Below are 20053 nucleotides of genomic sequence, written 5' to 3'. Positions count from 1 at the left end.
AGTCAGAATGACCATCATTAAAAAGTCTACAAATAATAAATGCTAGAGAGGGCGTGGAGAAAAGGGAACCCTCCTACACTGTTGTGGGAATGTAAATTGGTGCCGCCACTGTAGAAAACAGTATGGAAGTTCCTCAGAAAAGTAAAAACAGAATTACCATATGATCCAGCAATCCCACTCCTGGACATATATCCAGACAAAACTATCATTCAAAAAGATACATGCACCCCTATGTTCATAGCAGCACTATTCACAATAGCCAGGACATGGAAACACCCTAAACATCCAAGAACAGATGAATGGATGAAGAAGATGAGGTATTGAATACATATACACAATGGAATACTACTCAGCCATAAAAAGGAATGAAATAATGCCATTTGCAGCAACATGGGTGTAACTAGAGATTATCATATGAAGTGAAGTAAGTCAGAAGGAGAAAGACAAATACCATATGATATCACTTATATGTGGAATCTAAACTATGACACAAATGAACCTATCTATGAAGCAGAAACAGACTTACATACATAAAGAACAGACTTGTGTTTGCCAAGGGGGAGAGGGAAGGGGAGAAATGAGTGGGAGTTTGAGGTTAGTAGATGCAGACTATTACATATAGAATGGATGGACAACAAGGTCCTACTGTATAGCACAGGGAACTATAGTCAATGTCCTGGGACAAACCATAATGGAAAAGAATATTAAAAAGAAAGTATAAAAAAAAGAATGTATATATATGTATAATTGAGTCACTTTGCTGTACAGCAGAAATTAACACAACACTGTAAATCAACTATACTTCAATTAAAAAAAAATAGCAACATAGTATGTTATGTTATAGTAAGTGCCCAATAAAAGATTTCATTATTTGTAGTAAATGGCCTCACACCCCTGGGAATTCTCTCTCTGCAGGTCATCAAACGCTGTGACATCATACTCCTGATGGAAATCAAGGACAGAAACAACATAATCTGTCCCACACTGATGGAGAGACTGAACGGGTAAAGACAGGGCCCCTGGATGCTCTGTCGGCTCAAAGCCAGGTGCAAGGGCATCTGAAAGTCCCTGGGAACTGAAACTAGTGTGAGAGCCAACACTGACCCAGACCACCAGGTCACGTGGCCAACACTGCCCAGGCTTTCAACTTTATTAACCATCGTCCTGAGAACGTTCAACCAGCTAGTTTTAACATGATAAAGCAAAAGAGGGAAATGGGTGAGGAGTCAGGACCGAGAGAAATGAAAGAAACAGACTAGAGGCTGAGCTGAGAAGTACTGTTACAAAGAAAAGATTGCGCGCAAATATGAAATCATGATATGCCCACAGGCTGGAATATTATGTAGCGATTAAAAGTCATGGTTACCACAGAATAGGTTAGAGCTAAATATTCCAGCATGGAAAGATGGCTACCATATATGTAAAAAAAGCAAGTTCAGAATTGTAGGTAGAAGAGCCCATTTTAGTAGTCACACTACATCATATATGAATGAGGGTGTGCTTGAGTTTGCGTCGGCATAAAAGACAGGAAGGACGTGCTCAAACTGTTAATAGTGGTTACTTCTGGGGTGGTGGTGGGTATGATCGGAGGACCATTGTGGAAGGGGTGTGAGAAGAAAATGGGGAACATTTGCTTTTTATTTTATATACTTCTGTATGATTTGAATATTTGACAAAAATTCTGAATTGACTTTATAAATTAAAATTTTATAAATGAATATCCTCGAGTAGCTTTAAATGATATTGGGTTATATTTATGATTTATTTCTCAAAGAATAATCACCCCAGAGTGAGTTAAAAATGCATATTCAAGGGCCCCCGTCTATTAATTCTGAGACACACTGATTTCTTAAAACTTCTAATATAATGTTTCTTTTGTAGATATAAGATTAAACAATAGAGTATACAATAGGTACCAAGTTCAATTATGTAAAAAAGCAAAACGAAACAAAAAACATATAAAAGATTCAAAGGCAATGAACCAAAATGTGGACAGTGGTACAAATTTACAAGGAATTTAATGTGATTTCTTCTTCTATATATTTTCTGTATTTTCCGAATTTTCTACAATGAGCATGTTACACTCCCCCTTCCCTTTTCTTATGAAATATTTTAAATATTTTAAACATAGTTAAAAGCACAGAGGAGATAACAAACAGCCCTGTACCCCCCCCATTCAGATTGAAAAAACAGTGATATCTGGCCATTATTATATTATATTATAACCCAAGCTCAGACCACTTGGGTTTGGATTCTGGCTTTGCCACGAAGGGCAAGTTACTGAACCTCACTGTACCTCATTTTCCCCATCTGTAAATGGAGATAATAATAGAACCCACCATCTTCCTTCCTGGGACATGGCGATAATTAAATTTAATCATGCATGTAAGTGGTTGAGCTGTGCCTGGTATGGAGCAGTGGCGACTAAACGTTGGGATGTTCATTACTAGTCAAAGTAAGGGAATTGCAATGGCAGGTGATGGTCCAGAGGGCCGTAAGAAACAGCTACCTTTAATACCCTAACCAGGGTATCACAGTTGCCAGGCATCCTGTTAATCAATTTACATGTGCTATTTCATTTCCTCCCCACAACAACCTGTAGAGTAGGTACCGTTACTGCTTCCCTTATAGCTGAGGGACTGAGGCACAGAGAGCAGGGACCTGCCCAAGGTCACCCAGGCAGTAAATGGCCAAACCTACCTTTGAACCTGGGTCGTGTCTGCCTCCAAGGCCAATGTTCTATTCTGAGCCCCCTCAGCCATCCTTGGAGTGGCCCTGGCCAGTTTTCAGAATTATGGGGGACGGAGGGGACGGGGGCTCCAGGCACCTGCCCGCAGTTGGTCTGGATTAAGTCCTCCCACCCCCAGTGGTCTCGGTTCTCCCCAACCTCCCTAGACTGTGCCATGGATTCCAGGCAGAGCCAGGCCTGTTTGTCTCCTGATTCCCTGTAAGCCAGGAGGGGCCTTTGTCACTTCACAGCTGAGTCATTGCGAATAGTTTGCCAACCCAGGACTTGGCAAGGCTAGATTCAGAACAGGGCCAGCCTTCCCAAACTGGAAGCCCAGCAGAATCCACAGTCTGCACTCCTGGGGCTCCCATGACCAGATCTGCCTTAGAATATTCATTCCCAGGAATTTCTGTAGGGTCTAAGTTGGCCCCTAAACACTCTGCTTTTTTCCAACGGAACCTGAGAGTATGCCACAGCTTAGACATGCCCCAGATCTTCTCGTGGGAAGATGAAGTAGAACCGCGTCAGGCTCTGCCCAGGGTGGAGTTATCAGCAAGTTTTTTCAACACATCTGAGAGTCAAGTTTCCCTGATAAGGGTGAGGGGTAGGATCAATGGGACTTCACACAGTATTCTCAGCCCCCAGGACAGAAACAATAGCTTGATTTGGAATCATAGTTCCAGGACTTGTGAGAAAATGCCTGGGGGTTTTCAGAGCAGAAGAGAATGTCCAAAAAAATGTTACTGGGAATCCTGCATGTGATAAATGCTCAGGAGTGGTGCATGGACAGGGTGACCTGGTGAGGTATACTCGACCAGGAAGTATGAGGTGCAGCCCAGCCATGGGCCAGAACAGTGTTTGGGGCTGATCGTGGCCTGAATCTTTTACGGTCTCAGTGGTGTCCCACAGGTACAGGCCAAAGCAGGTGGATTTGGGGGTGAGTAGGATCTGAGTTCAAATCCCAGCTTTGTACTTGCAAATTATAAAAATGGAGTAACGACAGTACCCACCTTATAAGAACAGGAAATAACGGCGGTAAAGATCCTGGTAGATGTTAACAGTCCCAGTCAATGGTGGCCCTTCTTATAAGACTCAAAGCTTATGATGAACAGAAGCCCTCCTACGTGACGTCACGGGAGATACAGAGGCAGACAGGAAGGAGGGGAACCTAGGCAGTAGAGAAATGTTTGTTCTTTAAGATGCAATGTAAACTCTTTTTTGTCTTCCAGAAATTCAAGAAGAGGCAAAACATATAACTATGTGATTAGCTCTCGTCTTGGAAGAAACACATACAAAGAACAGTATGCCTTTCTCTATAAGTAAGTATAAATTATGCCTCCTGGAACATGGTTCACTTATCAATTATGACCGTGAATAGAATCAAAATCTTTTCTTTAAAACCAAATTTGGATCTCTAACCAGTTCTCAATATTGATCGAAATAATTTGCTGTCAAAATCAGGGCTGATGCAAAGTATTAACTCTTCAAAACTAATCTACTGGTTGACTCAGTGACCTGGTCAGGAGAGTGAAGAGTTCTTTATTCTTCATGGTCAAGTCCTGGCTGGGGATGGAAACCTGAGTTGCCCAGCATGGCTGCTCTGGGACTTCACATTCTCATCTTCTTCCTACTAATAATTTGTTGTGAGTCTGACCTTTAAGTTGTGAGTCCCCTAGATAACTAGTATTGCTCAGATCTTCAGCTCCCAAAGGGCTCTGGTCCTTGAGAAGACTTGACTGAGCCTTGTTCTCAGGCAAAAGATCCTTTCCAGTGCCCAAGCCTGCAGAGGAGGCCAACAGAGCTGTGAGAACCTACGTCTCTGCTTCTTGAAAGAAGTAAGAAGACAAGCAACTCACCTGGGATGACTTTCTTTTTTTTTTTTTTTTCTTCTAGGGAAAAGCTAGTGTCTGTGAAAGCAAGCTACCTCTACCATGACTATCAGGCTGGCGATGCACATGTATTTTCCAGGGAACCCTTTGTGGTCTGGTTCCAGTCACCCCACACCGGTGAGACCCACAGGTCCCTCTCACCCCTGATATCCCCAGCGATCCCATAAACGGGCAGCAGCCCTGAGTGTGGGCTGTGATCCCAGGGTTTATACAGCATCTTTAGTGAGGCATCAGGCTTGAGATGACCATTAAGAACTTCTAACACTTGCATGTAGAGGATGCAGTATAGTTTGATGACACCAGGCTGGGTTCTCAGAATGCCACGACTCAAGACTTCCTCAGCTAAGAAGCCACTTTCTTGAATCAGTGATAACCTTACTCTCTTTGGAGCATTTAGGCTGATGGAAATTATTTACAAAAATCCCTTAGTTCCAATCAAGTACAGCTATTCCTTCATTTGAAAAATTCGAGCAATGGCCAGCAAAGATGATCTCCCAACCTAGAATCACACTGTCCCTCCAGTACCCACTGAGCAATCTCCCCCACAGACTGGTGGTGGAGAGGAAATCCAAAAGACTGCAACCTGATCTCTGACAACAATAGTACTTGTATTAGTCACTAACAATTATTGATCCCTGATTAGCGCCAGGTTCCTGTAATCTTTGCAACACCCTGCAAGGTAGCAACTAGGATTATCTCCACTTTACATTGGAAGAGACTGAGGTTCAAGTAGATGGAGTCACTTATTCAACGTCACCCAGCAGTCACTGAAGTGGACGAGCCAGGGTTGCAACTCAAACTAGCATCTCAGGAGCCCACACTTTTTACCACCATGCAACCCTCAATGGACAGTCAAGAATTAATTTGGTTTATAGACTGGAACTATATAGAATCAAATATTTTTTCAACACCCACTACATGTCAGGCTCTGTTCTGGGCACTGGACAAGGCAGACGAAAGGTCCCTGCCCTTGTGAAGTTATGTTGCAGCAGGGGAGACAGAGAATGACCAAATAAATATATGCAGAGCTGTACATATGAACACCTGTATCTATACTACACAAATATTAACATCTTGAACTATGAAGTTCACTATTTTGGCAGAGGGTTAATTAGCTCAGGGGCAGAGTATTTCAGGAAAACAAACATGGGAGAATGGTAGGAAATTCCCAGTAGGAAAAAAAACAAAAAACAAAAAAGAATGAGGAGATGGGGGCTATTGAGGGCAAGAAATGCCTTTCAGAGAGCATGTTCAATAATCGTCTTTGTCATGCACACAACTCACATTTAGCTGACCTGGCAGTGTTAGGAGAGGCCCTCCCCACCAAATGATTATTTCTTCTCTGGAGAGTCCTCAGCCTTTGTGAACTGCTGAACAAACCTGTTTGTCTGGAGCTTCCACCCTTCCCTACCCCTCTGCCGCACACACTCACCCCTGCTGGGATGGCACTACAGCTGTGTCATGTCTGGAGTCTTCTATCTTGCCCAAGGAAAGGTCTTTATGTCCCGTCTGTTTGGGATTAAAGATGAAGGAGTTGGCCATTCATCTACCTTTTCTTTCCTCCATTCATTCTCTCATTCATTCATTCATGTATTCAATCAACAAACATTTCTGAGCACCTCCAATGTGCTGGGCACGGTGCTAGTAGGTGCTGGAGCCAAGAGGGTGAACAAGACAGATAAGCCTGCTCTCACAGAGCTTAGGTTCCAGTGGGCCAAACTAAGGAGCCAAGCAGGTAATTTCAGAGCATGAAGGCAGTAAGCAGGGTTCACTGAATAGCGGGGTGAGGGGCCACCTTAGACAGGGCAATCAGGGATGGCCCCTTGGAGGTGACAACGGCTGTGACCCGAAGAAGCCAGTCACAGAGAGGTGGTGGAAAGGCATTCTGGAGGGAGGGCACAGTGAGCACACAAGCTCAGAGGTGGGAAAGGAGCTGGGGTGTTTAGGGGACCAAAAAGAGGTTGGGGAGTGGAGAGGAGTGAGGAGAGTGAGAGCCAGGCTGCTGGACCAGGGTGTGGTCCTGGGGACAGGCTGCCACTCCCTGCCGTGGGACTTGAGCAGTGATCACTCAACAGCCCCCAGCTCCTGAGTAGGAGTGGGGACCCAGGCACAGAACAAGGGAAAGCCCGAGGAGGAGGCATTCAGAACGACACAGGTGGGCAAGATGCCCACATCCCCTCACTCAGGCTTCCTCAGTCCCTCCTGGTGGGGGAGGATTTTAGACACTCCACAAAGGACCACTTTGTGTTTTTAAATAAACTTTTCCAGGCTTTTTTTTTTTTTTTCTGATTACAAAAGGAGTATAAACTGACAAGCCTCAATTTTTTTAATTAGAAAAAACATTTTTTCTTAGTACAAAGCCAAACAGCCTTCATATTTTTTAAAAATAGAAAATACAGGGTTTTTTAAAATGAGAAAATAAAAACACCCCCAATGCCAGTGAGGAACACTGTCTACCAGCTTTCTCTTAGCCACGCAGGGCGAGTCGGAGAAAAGAGGCTTTCGTGTGCTGAGAATAGCTGCCTTATGACCCTAAGATCATTCAAATCTCAACCACTGGACCCTCTGGAAATGGGGGGCCCCAGACGACACAGTCCGTGCCTTTTAGGGGGACAGCCTGTCTCCCTCAAGCAGTGTTCGTGGAATCTTGCCAGAGGAAATGTGTGACCTCCGCCTCTTTCCTGTCCCTCAGCTGTCAAGGACTTCGTGATTGTTCCGCTGCACACCACCCCTGAGACATCCGTTCAAGAGATTGACGAGCTGGCTGATGTCTATGTGGATGTGAAACGTCGCTGGAAGGCAGAGGTGATGACCCTCTGTGTCTGCTGGATTCCCATCTGCAGGGGCAGAATCTGGTCCCTGAGAGGCACGAGTGACTCTGAGGGAGGGTGAGGAGGCAGGGCCTGTGCAGACCACCACCACTTTAGAGCCTCATTTTAGGCCTTTCCTCAGCCCTAAATATCTTTCTGCTGAATCTGCCTGGGTACCATCCATGTGGGTCTTGGGAATTCATACCCTGCTCCACTAATAATGGCTACCAACATTCACTGAGCGAATGAGTAGCTGGTGCCGGGCACTATGCTAAGGCTGGACATGGACAAGTTTATTTAATCCTCCGAATAGCCTGATGAGATAACTATTTTGATCATTCCCACTTCACAACTGAGAATAGTAGGTCAGGACAAAGAGAGGTCAGGAGTCTTTCAGCTACAAGTGACAGAATCTCAAAATGGCTCATGAAAAGGAAGAGCAATTTATTGGTTCAGGCATAGCTGGACCCAGGGCTCAGACAAGGTAATCAGGGCTTGTCTTGTCTCTCTCTCCATCTCTTGACCTTCCTTTCCCCTGGGTGGGCTCCATTCTCAGGCTGGCTCCACCCTTGGGATGGTAAGAGAGCCGCCAGCAGCTTCTAGAGCAACTGACAAATTTCCTGCCCCACAATGCAACAAATACCCTGGGATTGAGTCTCATTGGCTATGATTGTGTCACTTGTCCATCCCTGAACCAATCACTGTGATCAGGTGGTTGAGATGCTCTGATTGGTTAAGTCTGTTTCAGCTCTATCCCAACCTCACAGACTAAGGTGGAGGAGGGAGGTAGTTTCCCAGAGAAATTAGGGGTGCTATTCTCACAGAAGGGGAATACATCCACCATCCCTCTTGGTTTCAATTATTTCCTCATGTGGACAACAGGGATGCCACCTCCTGTGGCTGCGAGGCCTATGAAAGCTCTTGGCAAATATGGAAGTGCTTCAGAGGGCTCTTCCTCATTCCTCTTTTCTCCTTTTGAGATGTGACTCCAGTGACCCCCTTCCTCCTCCTCAGTTCTACTGCTCAAAGTGCAAAATCAGTCAAATAAAGTGTGGACACAGAGCTAGGGCATGGTGCACACAAGGGGTATATTTCATTGCTTATTTGTTCCTAAAATTATAAATTCCATTCATTCATTCAGCAAGAATTTATTGAGCATCTGTTAAGTGCCAGGCACTGGGGAGCCATCAGTGGCACAAAAATGAACAAGAGGGGAAACTCTTGCGCTCTGAGGGAGGGCCCTTCAGTGAGGCTGATCAGGATTCAGTAGCCTACAGCAGGTCACTTTACCCCTCTATCCTTTTTCCACAGGGCTGTCAAAGGTTCCTTCTACCTCCTGGTGTTTATTGTAAGATTTAAATTAAACTTTAGAAAATGTTTAACGCTGAGCCTGGCACACAGTGAATGCTCAATAAATCATGCCTATATTAATAGAAGCTGGTTGACACTCGGGTTAAGGATGACATCCTGTCCTCAACTGCGCCCACCGACCTCAGGGAAAACCATGATATCCAAGGTCAAAATAAAATGTTTTTGACGAAAACTCTAAAGTCAGCAACAACGCCAAACAATAGCACAAGCAAGGAAATCTGCGTTTCCTCTTGAGGAATATTAAAATTCTGTTTCAAGAGCCCTGCAAGGAAAAACACTTCCAAGATAGAATGCTCTGATGGTGGCCTCGGTGCAGAGGCGGACAGCTCATTCTATCACCCCCCTCCACCCTCCACTTAAGCCTCTTCTCACTTCCTCAACAGGCAAAATTTCCACAGGAGTAAGTTCCTAGCTTCAAAACAGGAGAGAAAGAGCAGTGCCAAAGCTGTCAAATACACCACCCGAGTTCATTTTCCCTGCTTGGAAACAAAAGGCATCAACTCATTCATATGTTTATACCTTACAGTAGTTTAAGCCAGAGACAAAAGAAGTGAGGGAATAACTGAGCTGGATTCTTCCATCCCCACCTAAATCTGCACCCCAAATTAGAGAGATTTGGTGACTAAGAACAGGAGCGAGCAGGTACAGCAAACATCCTTCTTCCCACTGAGAACACACTTCTTTGTCATACTCGCCTGTCAAATACTCATCAGAACTGTGACTCAATTTTAAACTGTGGCCTCTTCTTTTAAAAAGCAAAATGAAATTAAGACCCTTTATTATTTTGCTAGGGCTGCCGTAACAAAGTACCAAAGACTGGGTGGCTTAAACAACAGAAATTTATATCCTCAAAGTTCTGGAAGGCTGGATGTCCAAGACCAAAGTGGCAACAGGGTTTGGTTCTTCTGAGGCCCCTCTCCTTGGTCTTCCCTCTGTGTCTCTGTCCTAATCTCTTTTTATGAGGACACGAGTCACATCAGATTAGGGTCCACCCATATAACCTCATTTTACCTGAATTAGCTCTTTAAAGGTCATCTACAAATACAGTCACATTCTTAGGTACTGGGGGTTAGAACATATGAATTTGGGGGGACACAATTCAACTGATAATAGAACTCATCGTTTATTGGGTGTGCAAGGTGGAGTCATTGCTACCAGGTCTGCCTGAAAACATTAGACAACAATGCCTACAGGTGACAGTTTCGAATCTTGTCTTTCAGAATTTCATTTTCATGGGTGACTTCAATGCCGGCTGCAGCTACGTCCCCAAGAAGGTCTGGAAGAACATCCGCCTGAGGACCGACCCCAAGTTCATTTGGCTGATCGGGGACCAAGAGGACACCACGATCAAGAAGAGCACAAACTGTGCCTATGACAGGTAGGAGGCATCTGCCAGACCACCGCTAGCCCACACGGTGCTTGGTGTGCATTGGAAAAGGTGGCCCCCTCTGGGCAGATGAAGCTCTTGGCTTGGAGAGCTGAGCCGATTAGACTTTAAGCTTCTCCCCTGGGTACTTTGTGCAGCATGCAACCTGCGTGGCCATATATGGTGGCCTTGGTCACTGTAGCTTAGCAGTGGCAAGTGCAGGCTTTGCTGTCAGACGGGCCTGGGTTCAAATCCTGGCTCTACCACTTAATATGTCTGGGACCAAGAGACTTAAGCTCTCTGTGTCTTTGTTCCCTTACCCGTAAAATGGAGATGGTAGTAGTGCCTCACTCATACATGAAGACTAAACAAAGTAACATGTATAAATCTTCACATGCAATGTCTGGAATATGGTAAATGCTCAATATATTCATTGGTTGTCAATTATTCCATCACAAAGACATACCACAGTTTATTCACTCAGTCCTCTGTCACTGGGCATTAGGTTATTACCAAGGGTTTGCTATTAAAAGCATAGCTGAAATGAACATCCTATATATGCATTTTGTGTTTACTTATGATTTCCTCAGGGTAAGAGTCTAAAAATGAGACTAGTTAGTGCAAGGAAATTTACACTTCTAATGCTTTTGCTATACACTTTTTTTTTTCTTTTGGCTGTGCCTCACAGCTTGCGGGATTTTAGTTTCCTGACCAGGGACTGAACCCGGGCCATGGCAGTGAAAGCGCCGAGTCCTAACCACTGGACTGCCAAGGAATTCCTACACATTTCTAAATGCAAATATATACATTTAAATAATAGCATTCTCTGGTATTTGTAAAGCCTCCCTGGAGATTTTCAATCAGCTTTCAACTTTGCTCCTTAAGTCAGGAGGGAGGTGAGGGGGGACCTGAAGCGTGTGAATGTTCATGACTGGCACATCCACAGCAGACACCACAGGCCAGAAGGTCCCTAGGAGCCCTGTTCCCAGGAGTGGTTGCTGGTCCCCAAGCTCAGTCTGCACGAGATGGCCATCTGCAAGCAGACAGTTTCCATTTCTCTAGTTTTGAGTTCTGATTTTCGTTTCCATCCCATGACCTCCTCTGTTCCTGTTAGAGCTTTCAGGGCTGGTGCGCCCTCTGCAGACGTCATCACTCCTGCTCCCCAAGGTGGAAACAGCCCTGGCCCTGGGGAAAGTAGAACCAAGGTGGGAAGTTACAGGAGACTGAGCTTCCTGGGTACCTGCCCCCTCCATCCCATTTTGAGGGGCTGCAGCAAAGCTGGTTGGAGAGGGCCACTCACCCACTCGCCCACTTGCACATGCCAGCTGTGTGGCCTTGGGCAGGTCAAGTCCCTTCCGTGGTCCCATTCTTTATCCGTGGCAGAGGAGAGGGAGGTGATCGAAAGTAATGGAGCAGAAGAACAGTGAATCCCAGGGAAAGATGGATTAGATGGGGTGGCGGAACAGGTTAAAAAAGGTGTTTACTACAGGACCCCCAGTTTTACGCACTTGTGTGCCAAAGGATGGCAGGATTACAATGTGCTTTTTTAAACATTTATTTCTTGTTTTGCTGCTCTGAATTTTCTATGTTTTCAATAACAGTATATATCTTTTATGGTTTGTAAAAGGGCATATGAGGGGAGAAGATGAAATGGCCTCAATTCCAGTCTTTGTTCTGTGTGCAAATATTTATTGAACACTTTCCATGTGCTGAGTGCTAGTGGACAGGCCGAGATGCCCAGAGCTGGCTGGGCACTGGAGCAGCTTCAGGGAGCTTAGTGTGATCCGCAGACTCACACAGAACTAGCAGAAGTCTGAAATGGGGGAGCCTTAACTATGCTGTTCTTGACTCTCTGGGTCTGAAAGGATGGCTTCAAGAAATCTCCACCCAAGGGACTTCCCTGGCGGTCCAGTGGTTAAGACCTCTCCTTCCGATGCAGGGGGTTTGATCCTTGGTTGGGGGAGCTAAGATCCCACATGCCTCATGGCCAAAAAGCCAAAAAAACATCAAACAGAAGCAATATGGTAACAAATTCAATAGACTTTAAAAATGGTCCCCATCAAAAGAAAAAAATCTTTAAAAAAAAAAAGAAATCACCCAAATGCGAAGAGTTTACTTATGGAGATTAGTTAAAAATTAACCAGGTGGTGTTGGTCGCAAACAAAGGAAACCAGGTCAGCTGGTCGGAATCAGGGAAAGCTCATTGGACAGTCATGGGCTGGCAGTTTAACCCAGCTTGTCATTCTTCAGCCAGTCAGCTGGGGCCATGTAGACCCCAACCGCATCACCACACTCGGGATACATTAGATTCCATTTAACCACCACGTTCCCGTTTTCTGTCATCATTGCAAAGCAACTATACTATGGTTTTTCTCTATATTTGTCTTTAAATCTATTCATTTATTACTGAAATAAATATATTTTAAAAGGAAATTTCATAAAGCTAAGGTAAGAAAACAGCACCACTTGCCATAAATAAAAAATAATTGTAAAAGTAAGCCCAGTGAAAACCGAACAATGTTACATTATACCTTAATTCTCTTGTCTGCAGAATGCTCTCTCTTGGTCAAAATAGGAGCTTAGGGAGGCATTAAAGATAAACCAGAACCTTTCTCCATAATTGAATCAGGAAAAGTGAAAATAATTGCAAAGGGAACATCTTTTCAGTACGCAAGCCATTGCAATGTGCTGTGATGTCCATGTCTCTTCTACCGCCAGGGCCCCCTGCTCACACAAGGGACACTGTCCTGGTGCCCACAGATCACCGCAGAGCTGACCCTGTTTCCCAACCATAGGCACTGTCCTGAGGGTCTCTGTCGGGGAGGGGGAAATTTCTGCCTCAACCCCTCTTGAGTCCTTATGGCTGGACTATAATAAAATTGACACAAGACCAATTAATAGGAGAAAAAGAAACAAATCTTAATTTGTGCACATGGAGGTCTCATAGAAATAGGACCTAAGAAGTGGTCAAATCGTAGCAATATCTTTTTTGATCTACCTCCTAGAGTAATGAAAATAAAAACAAAAATAAACAAACGGGACCTAATTAAACCTAAAAGCTTCTGCACAGCAAAGGAAACCATAAACAAAACAAAAAGACAACCCACAGAATGGGGGGAAAATATTTGCAAATGGAACAACTGACAAGGGATTAATCTCCAAAATATACAAACAGCTCATGCAGCTCTATGTCAAAAAAACAATCAAAAAATGGGCAGGAGATCTAAATAGACGTTTCTCCAAAGAAGACATACAGATGGCCAAAAGGCACAGGAAAAGATGCTCAACATCACTAATTATCAGAGAAATGAAAATCAAAACTACAATGAGGTATCACCTCACACCAGTCAGAATGGCCATCATCAGAAAGTCTACAAATAACAAATGCTGGAGAAGGTGTGGAGAAAAGGGAACCCTCCTACACTGTTGGTAGGAATGTAAATTGGTACAACCACTACGGAGAACAGTATGGATGTTCCCTAAAAAACTAAAACTAGAACTACCATATGATATAGCAATCCCACTCCTGGGCATATATCCAGAGAAAACCATAATCCGAAAGGATACATGCACCCCAGTGTTCACTGCAGCACTATTTACAACAGCCAAGACATGGAAGCAACCTAAATGTCCATTGTCAGAGGAATGCATGAAGAAGATGTGGTACATATATACAATGGAATATTACTCAGCCGTAAAAAATAATGAAATAATGCCATTTGCAGCAACATGGGTGGACCTAGAGATTATCATACTAAGTGAAGTAAGCCAGAAAGAGAAAGACAAATATCATATGATATGACTCCTATGTGGAATCTAATTTAAAAAAATAAAGACACAAATGAACTTATTTACAAAACAGAAACAGACTTACAGATATTGAGAACAAACTTATGGTTACCAAGGGGGAATGTGGGATAAATCAGGAGCTTGGGATGAACACACACACACACACACACACACACTACTATATATAAGATAGATAACCAAGAAGGACCTACTGTACAGAACAGGGAACTCTACTCAGTATTGTGTGATAACCTATATGAGAAAAGAATCTTAAAAAGAATGAATATATGTATGTGTATAACTGAGTCACTTTGCTGTACACCTGAAACTAACATGACATTGTAAATCAACTATACTCCAATAAAATAAAAATAAAAAAAAAACGAAGTGGTCAAAGCAGACAGCTTTTATACTTTTTAGACCAAAAAAACAATACATTTGTGAGGAATTGAGAGGACAAAGAAGCTCAGGTTTTGGGTTCTCAATGAGTGAAGAATCTAAAGAGAATTTGGGCTTGGAGTAGTGACTTAAAGAAGTAACAAGGTTTGTTCACACAGGCTTCTTGGCCTGAATTCCCTTTCTCTGGGGATAAGGGTGCTGGTCCTTCCTTCTACCTCCAGATGCAGGGAGTGCATCTTTCACAGGGGAGATTTATTTCCTGCTTTCAGGGAGACCGACAGGAGGGTCAGAGTGTCCCTACTGCATTAGCTGTTTAAGTAACTTTAATTTAAAATAATCAATATGCCATTGTGGCATATTTTGGGGTGGCCCCCCCTGAGCTTCAACACAAGCTAGAACCAGGGCTGGACTTTTGAACTCCATGTGAAAGTGCCAAGCGGTTCAGTCATTCTAGATGTCAAGCAGGAAGCCTGGTTTGATCTCAGAAATCAACAGGGTGGATTAATGTGACTATCTTCCCTCTCCTTCTCCAGGATCGTGCTCAGAGGACAAGACGTTGTCACCTCTGTTGTTCCTCAATCAAACAGCATCTTTGACTTCCAGAAAGCTTACAGGTTGACCGAAGAGAAGGTACAGCTGTCATCTTGTTTTTCTGTGCCACCACCCTGGGAAGATGGGTTGGTGTCACACAGTGGTGGTTCAGGTCACCAATGGAGATCTGACATTGAGCCACTGGACCTTGAGTCTCAAAGTCTATGATTCCGTGACTTGAGGACCTGCCTCAATTTCTGACTGAACTGGTGCAGGGACAATGCTCCCAGTGCATGTTCTGTTGGGTGACTTGGGGCATTTCATCCTGGGCCTCCCTCAGCTTGAATTCGTTCATCACTAAAATGAAAGTGTCTCCTAATTCCCAAATTTCTCTCTCCTTTCTCTTTACAGGCCCTGGATGTCAGCGACCACTTTCCAGTTGAATTTAAACTTCAGTCTTCAAGGGCCTTCACCAACAGCAAAGAATCTGTCTCTCCAAAGAAGAAAAAAAAGACCAGTCGCGCCTAGATACAAGGGTGCCATTTTATTAACCATTTCTTGCCTCTACATAAAGCAGCTCCAATAGGTATGAACTGTTCCCGGCGCTCAGGAAACAAGAATGGCCCAACTACTTTCATTTTTCAACTTGTATCTAATTCATCTTGAGCCAAATTGGGAACAGTGTCTTCTATTCTCCCTCTAGAACTCGAGCTCATACCTCCCCTGAATTACTCAAAAGGAAACTAGGGTCTTTTGCAGTCCAAAACGATGGCCTTCATGTCCGGAGCTAGCCCCATCAGCTGTCACTGCTCTACCTGCCAAGAGAGGCCGCAGGAAGAGGAATATCAGCTTTCCGTCTTCTTGAGGGCGTCCTGTTCCATGCAAAATGACCAGAAATGCCAAGAACACCAAGGTCCCAACTGTAGCCCATGATTTGGGCAATGAACTGCTTTAGGATCTGGTCCTCCTGTCTGAAGTCAGGCCACCATAATATCTTGCAGGGATGAAAGGTGAAGGCCATTCCCACTGGTCTCCCTGCCTCCAAATAGTCCTCCAACTCAGCCAGCCCAGTAACCACCAGTGTCATCCTTTGAAATTCCAATCTGACCACAGCACCCCCCCCCTTCCCACACCCTGCTTTAAAAGCCCCTGAAGGAGCTCCCGTCACCACCTGGAGAGAGCCCAGGGCATTTGGACACCCATGAAGGTCTCTATTACCTGGCCTATCATGTCAGCCTTACCTTCGTCCCACCTTGCACTTTTGCCCAGCAGGACTGCCCCTTCCCCGCATGCCCCAAGCTCTCCCTCCTTCTGGGCTCTGGCTCAGCCCATCCCAGAGCCTGGTCAAGTAACCCTGGCCACCCCAACATATGCCATACCCCTATTATAACATTCACCACATTGCATGTCACCGAGGCCACTATTTGGGCTCTTTGGGGGACCTGGTGGGACAAAGGCCCAGTTGGCTGGGAGGGACTGGAGGATTTTGTTATCTTTCTGCAACTAAAGACTTGCAGAGGAGTCCAGCAGCGAGGCACCATTTTACCTATATCCATGGTGACCATTTTTTTGGTTTGTTTTGCTTTGTTTTCCCTTATATTGTTTCTCTGTCCAAGTAGTACATGAACAGGGCTAAATCTGCAAGCAGTACCAAGGAATAAGCAAAGAGAAGGAACGCTGTGCCTTGGCCCCCCAGTGTCCTGTCTCAGAAGCAGCCTCTCCTACCAGCTTACGCATGCCACCAGAGAGTCTGCATAAATAAGCACCGTGTGTAACTTTGAGAAATACAGAGTATAGCATTCTATACATGTGGTCCCTCTCTGCTGATTTTCCTAAATATATCCAGGACGACGTGACTTTTGATATAAGAAAACGAGAATGTAAGCCTGTTTTTTTTTATAAATTTATTTATTTATTTGTTTGGGTTTTTTTTGGCTGTGTTGGGTCTTCGTTGCTGTGCGCGGGCTTTCTATAGTTGTGGCGAGAGGGGCTACTCTTCATTGCGGTATGTGGGCTTCTCATTGTGGTGGTTTCTCTGTCGTGGAGCATGGGCTCTAGGCACGCGGGCTCAGTAGTTGTGGCTCACGGGCTCTAGAGCACAGGCTCAGTAGTCATGGCACACGGGCTTATTTGCTCCGTGGCATGTGGGATCTTCCCGGACCAGGGCTCGAACCCGTGTCTCCTGCATTGGCAGGAGGATTCTTAACCACTGTGCCCCCAGGGAAGCCCAGAGGCTGTATTTTTATTAACAGGACTTGCTTCATTGAAGGGTAGGCCAGGCAAGCCTTTAGGTATGTATGGCTCTCACTTAATTATTTAGAATGAATTTCTGCCATACAAGAAATCAGGCCAAGTTTCCATTTCTTTTTTTTTTTTTTTTTGTCGTGCCAGGTGGCTTGCAGGATCTTAGTTCTCTGACCAGAGATTGAACCTAGGCCCTGGGCAGTGAAAGTGTGAAGTCCTAACCACTGAACCGCCAGGGAATTCCCTTTTTTTCCTTTAATAAATTTATTTATTATTTTTTATATTTTGGCAGCGCTGGGTCTTTGTTGCTGCGCGCAGGCTTTCTCCAGTTGCAGAGAGCAGGGGCTACTCTTCGTTGTGGTCCGCGGGCTTCTCATTGCGGTGGCTTCTCTTGCTGCGGAGCACAGGCTCTAGGCACGCGGGTTTCCGTAGTTGTGGCGCACGGGCTTAGCTGCTCCGTGGCATGTGGGATCTTCCCGGACCAGGGCTCGAACCCATGTCCCCTGCATTGGCAGGCAGATTCTTAACCACTGCGCCACCAGGGAAGTCCTCCATTTCTTTATCATTCACCACAGAAAGTATTTTGGCGAGTCTTGAGAAATGGAGATGCCCCTATTTCCAGTCTTTGCTATTTTCTCGTCTTCATCAACACTCCTTTACTGCCTCAAACAAACATGCTCCCCAGTGCCCTTCATCCCGTCCCTGTGAGTCAGTGGCGGGGGTGGGGAGGAGAGAAGGGAGCTTCTCCAGGTCAGCAACCCTGGCTCCCATCTCTCCCTCAGACTGGAGAAGGCAAGTATAAACGGCAGTTGCCAAACCGGGAGAGGAAAGAGTGACAAACTGGAGGCCACATCCCTCTTCCTTCCCAGAAGGAGAAAAAGCACCCAGCCCAGGGATGTGTGGGTGAGAGAGGCTCACACCTGTGTCAGCCACCTAGGACCCCTATCGGGGCTTCCACCCAAATAGTCCTGAAGCCAGAGGCCACATTGAGGAGCCAGTATCCCCATGTCACTTACCCACAGGTCACATCTCGAAGGAGGAGTGGGTAACTGCAGTCCCACAGGACCCTGGCAGCAGTGTGTTGAAGCTTTAGGATTCAGGGAAACTACTGAAATTAGGTAAATCTAAAGGAATTTCAAGGAAACAGGATGCGCACACATACACACTCGATCCTTCTGGGAAAACGGGTTGGGAAACTGAGTGCCCTGCATGGAGCACTAGCTGAATGACTGCTTGGTTCCCCAGGCTTCATGGGGCCAAGGGCAAAGGGGGCGGCCCTAGTCCAGGTCACTGACTCTTGTTTGATGACATCGCAGCCTCCTTACTGGTGCCACCACTTCCCCCCTTACCCCCTACAGTCTGTTCTCCTCCCGCAACCAGGGTGTGCTCCCTAAAATGCAAATCTCATCCTATCTCTCCCCTGCCTTAAACCCTCAATGGCTCCCCGTTTCTCTCCGGATAAAGACCCAAGTCCTCACCATGGCCCACGAAGCTCTGTGGTTCTTGGCTTTCACTTACCTTTCCAACTCCGTTTTCAACCATGTACACTCTGTAGCCACATCACTTTGTTCCTCTGTTCTTCAGGCTCTCCCCAGCCTCTGGGCCTCTTCACGTGCTGTTTCCCTCCTCCTGCATCACTCTTCTCCCCCTTCACTTAGCAAACTTCTCATTCCTCGAAACTCAACTTAAACCTCAGTCAATCAGAGAGGCCTCCTCTGATCAGCTCTCCCCAGTCTATTTTGGGAACCTCATTTACATCTTCCCACAGTGCCCTGTGTGTCCCCTTCCTAGCCCTCATCACAGGTGTAATCACCTGTCCAATGTCTGTTCCCCATCCCCAACCTACTACCTCTATGAGAGCAGAGCTATGTCTTCTTAGTCACTGCTCAATAAATTTTTGTCAGGTTAATTAAACTCAGGGGGCACAACTGTGCTGTCTTGGAGTAAAAAGCAATAGCCTTTACACAGTTATCCTTTAAAAAAAATTATTTTGAGCAAAAGATAGTAAACATTGGGTAGTAGAATCGTTGTAATTTTTCTTTGAGAAATCCTTCCGGATGGAAACACCTAATTTGCAAAGTCAGGGAATGATTTTTGCTGGTTCAAACTGGGGATTTAAAAAAATAACAGTACCCTCCAGTGTACTGTAGTTTCTCAAAGAACACCTGAAGGATATAAACTAGAATGGCAGGAATTCCCTGGTGGTCCAGTGGTTAGGACTCTGTGCTTCCACTACCACGGCCCTGCGGTCGAACTAAGAACCCGCAAACCTGCGTGGCGTGGCCAAAAAATAAAATAAAATAAAATAAAATAAAATAAAATAAAATAGGGGGACTTCCCTGGTGGTACAGTGGTTAAGAATCTGCCTGTCAATGCAGGGGACACGGGTTCGAGCCCTGGTCCGGGGACATCCCACATGCCATGGAGCAACGAAGCCCATGCGCCACAACTACTGAGCCTGTGCTCTAGAGTCCCCAAGCCACAACTACTGAGCCCGCGTGCCACAACCACTGAAGCCCGCACGCCTAGAGCCTGTGATCGGCAATGAGAAGCCACCACAGTGAGAAGCCTGCGCACCGCAACCAAGAGTAGCCCCCACTCGCCATAACTAGAGAAAGCCTGTGCACAGAAATGAAGACCCAATGCAGTCAAAAAACAAACAAAAGGGCTTCCCTGGTGGCGCAGTGGTTGAGAGTCTGCCTGCCGGTGCACGGGACACAGGTTCGAGCCCTGGTCTGGGAGGATCCCACATGCCGCGGAGCAACTGGGCCCGTGAGCCACAATTGCTGAGCCTGCGCGTCTGGAGCCTGTGCTCCACAACAAGAGAGGCCGTGATAGTGAGAGGCCTGCGCACCGCGATGAAGAGTGGCCCCCACTTGCCGCAACTGGAGAAAGCCCTCGCACAGAAACGAAGACCCAACACAGC

At 45.5% G+C, this 20053-nt stretch overlaps 1 protein-coding gene across 5 annotated transcripts in view; it reads left to right on the top strand.

Annotated features, from left to right (window-relative positions):
• DNASE1L3 (deoxyribonuclease 1L3) overlaps positions 1-20053 on the top strand; it is a 46468-nt gene that overhangs the window by 10632 nt on the left and 15783 nt on the right. For 3 of the 5 annotated variants that reach the window (XR_014250573.1, XR_014250574.1, XM_082412374.1), the window contains exons 2-8: positions 916-1004; positions 3958-4047; positions 4622-4734; positions 7310-7422; positions 10019-10176; positions 14886-14982; positions 15295-15419. Coding sequence is in view for 3 of the 5 variants with exons in the window: in XM_082412374.1 (XP_082268500.1) it covers positions 916-1004; positions 3958-4047; positions 4622-4734; positions 7310-7422; positions 10019-10176; positions 14886-14982; positions 15295-15411 (777 nt within the window). In the remaining 2 variants the exon portion in view is untranslated. The other 2 variants (XM_082412373.1, XM_082412372.1) reach the window with 2 other exon arrangements.

The sequence above is a fragment of the Balaenoptera physalus genome, assembly GCF_965194825.1.
Source record: "Balaenoptera physalus genome assembly, chromosome: 11".
Taxonomy (NCBI): domain Eukaryota; kingdom Metazoa; phylum Chordata; class Mammalia; order Artiodactyla; family Balaenopteridae; genus Balaenoptera; species Balaenoptera physalus.
Note: the sequence above shows the minus strand (reverse complement) of the source record. Positions and strands in the feature narration are given on the sequence as shown.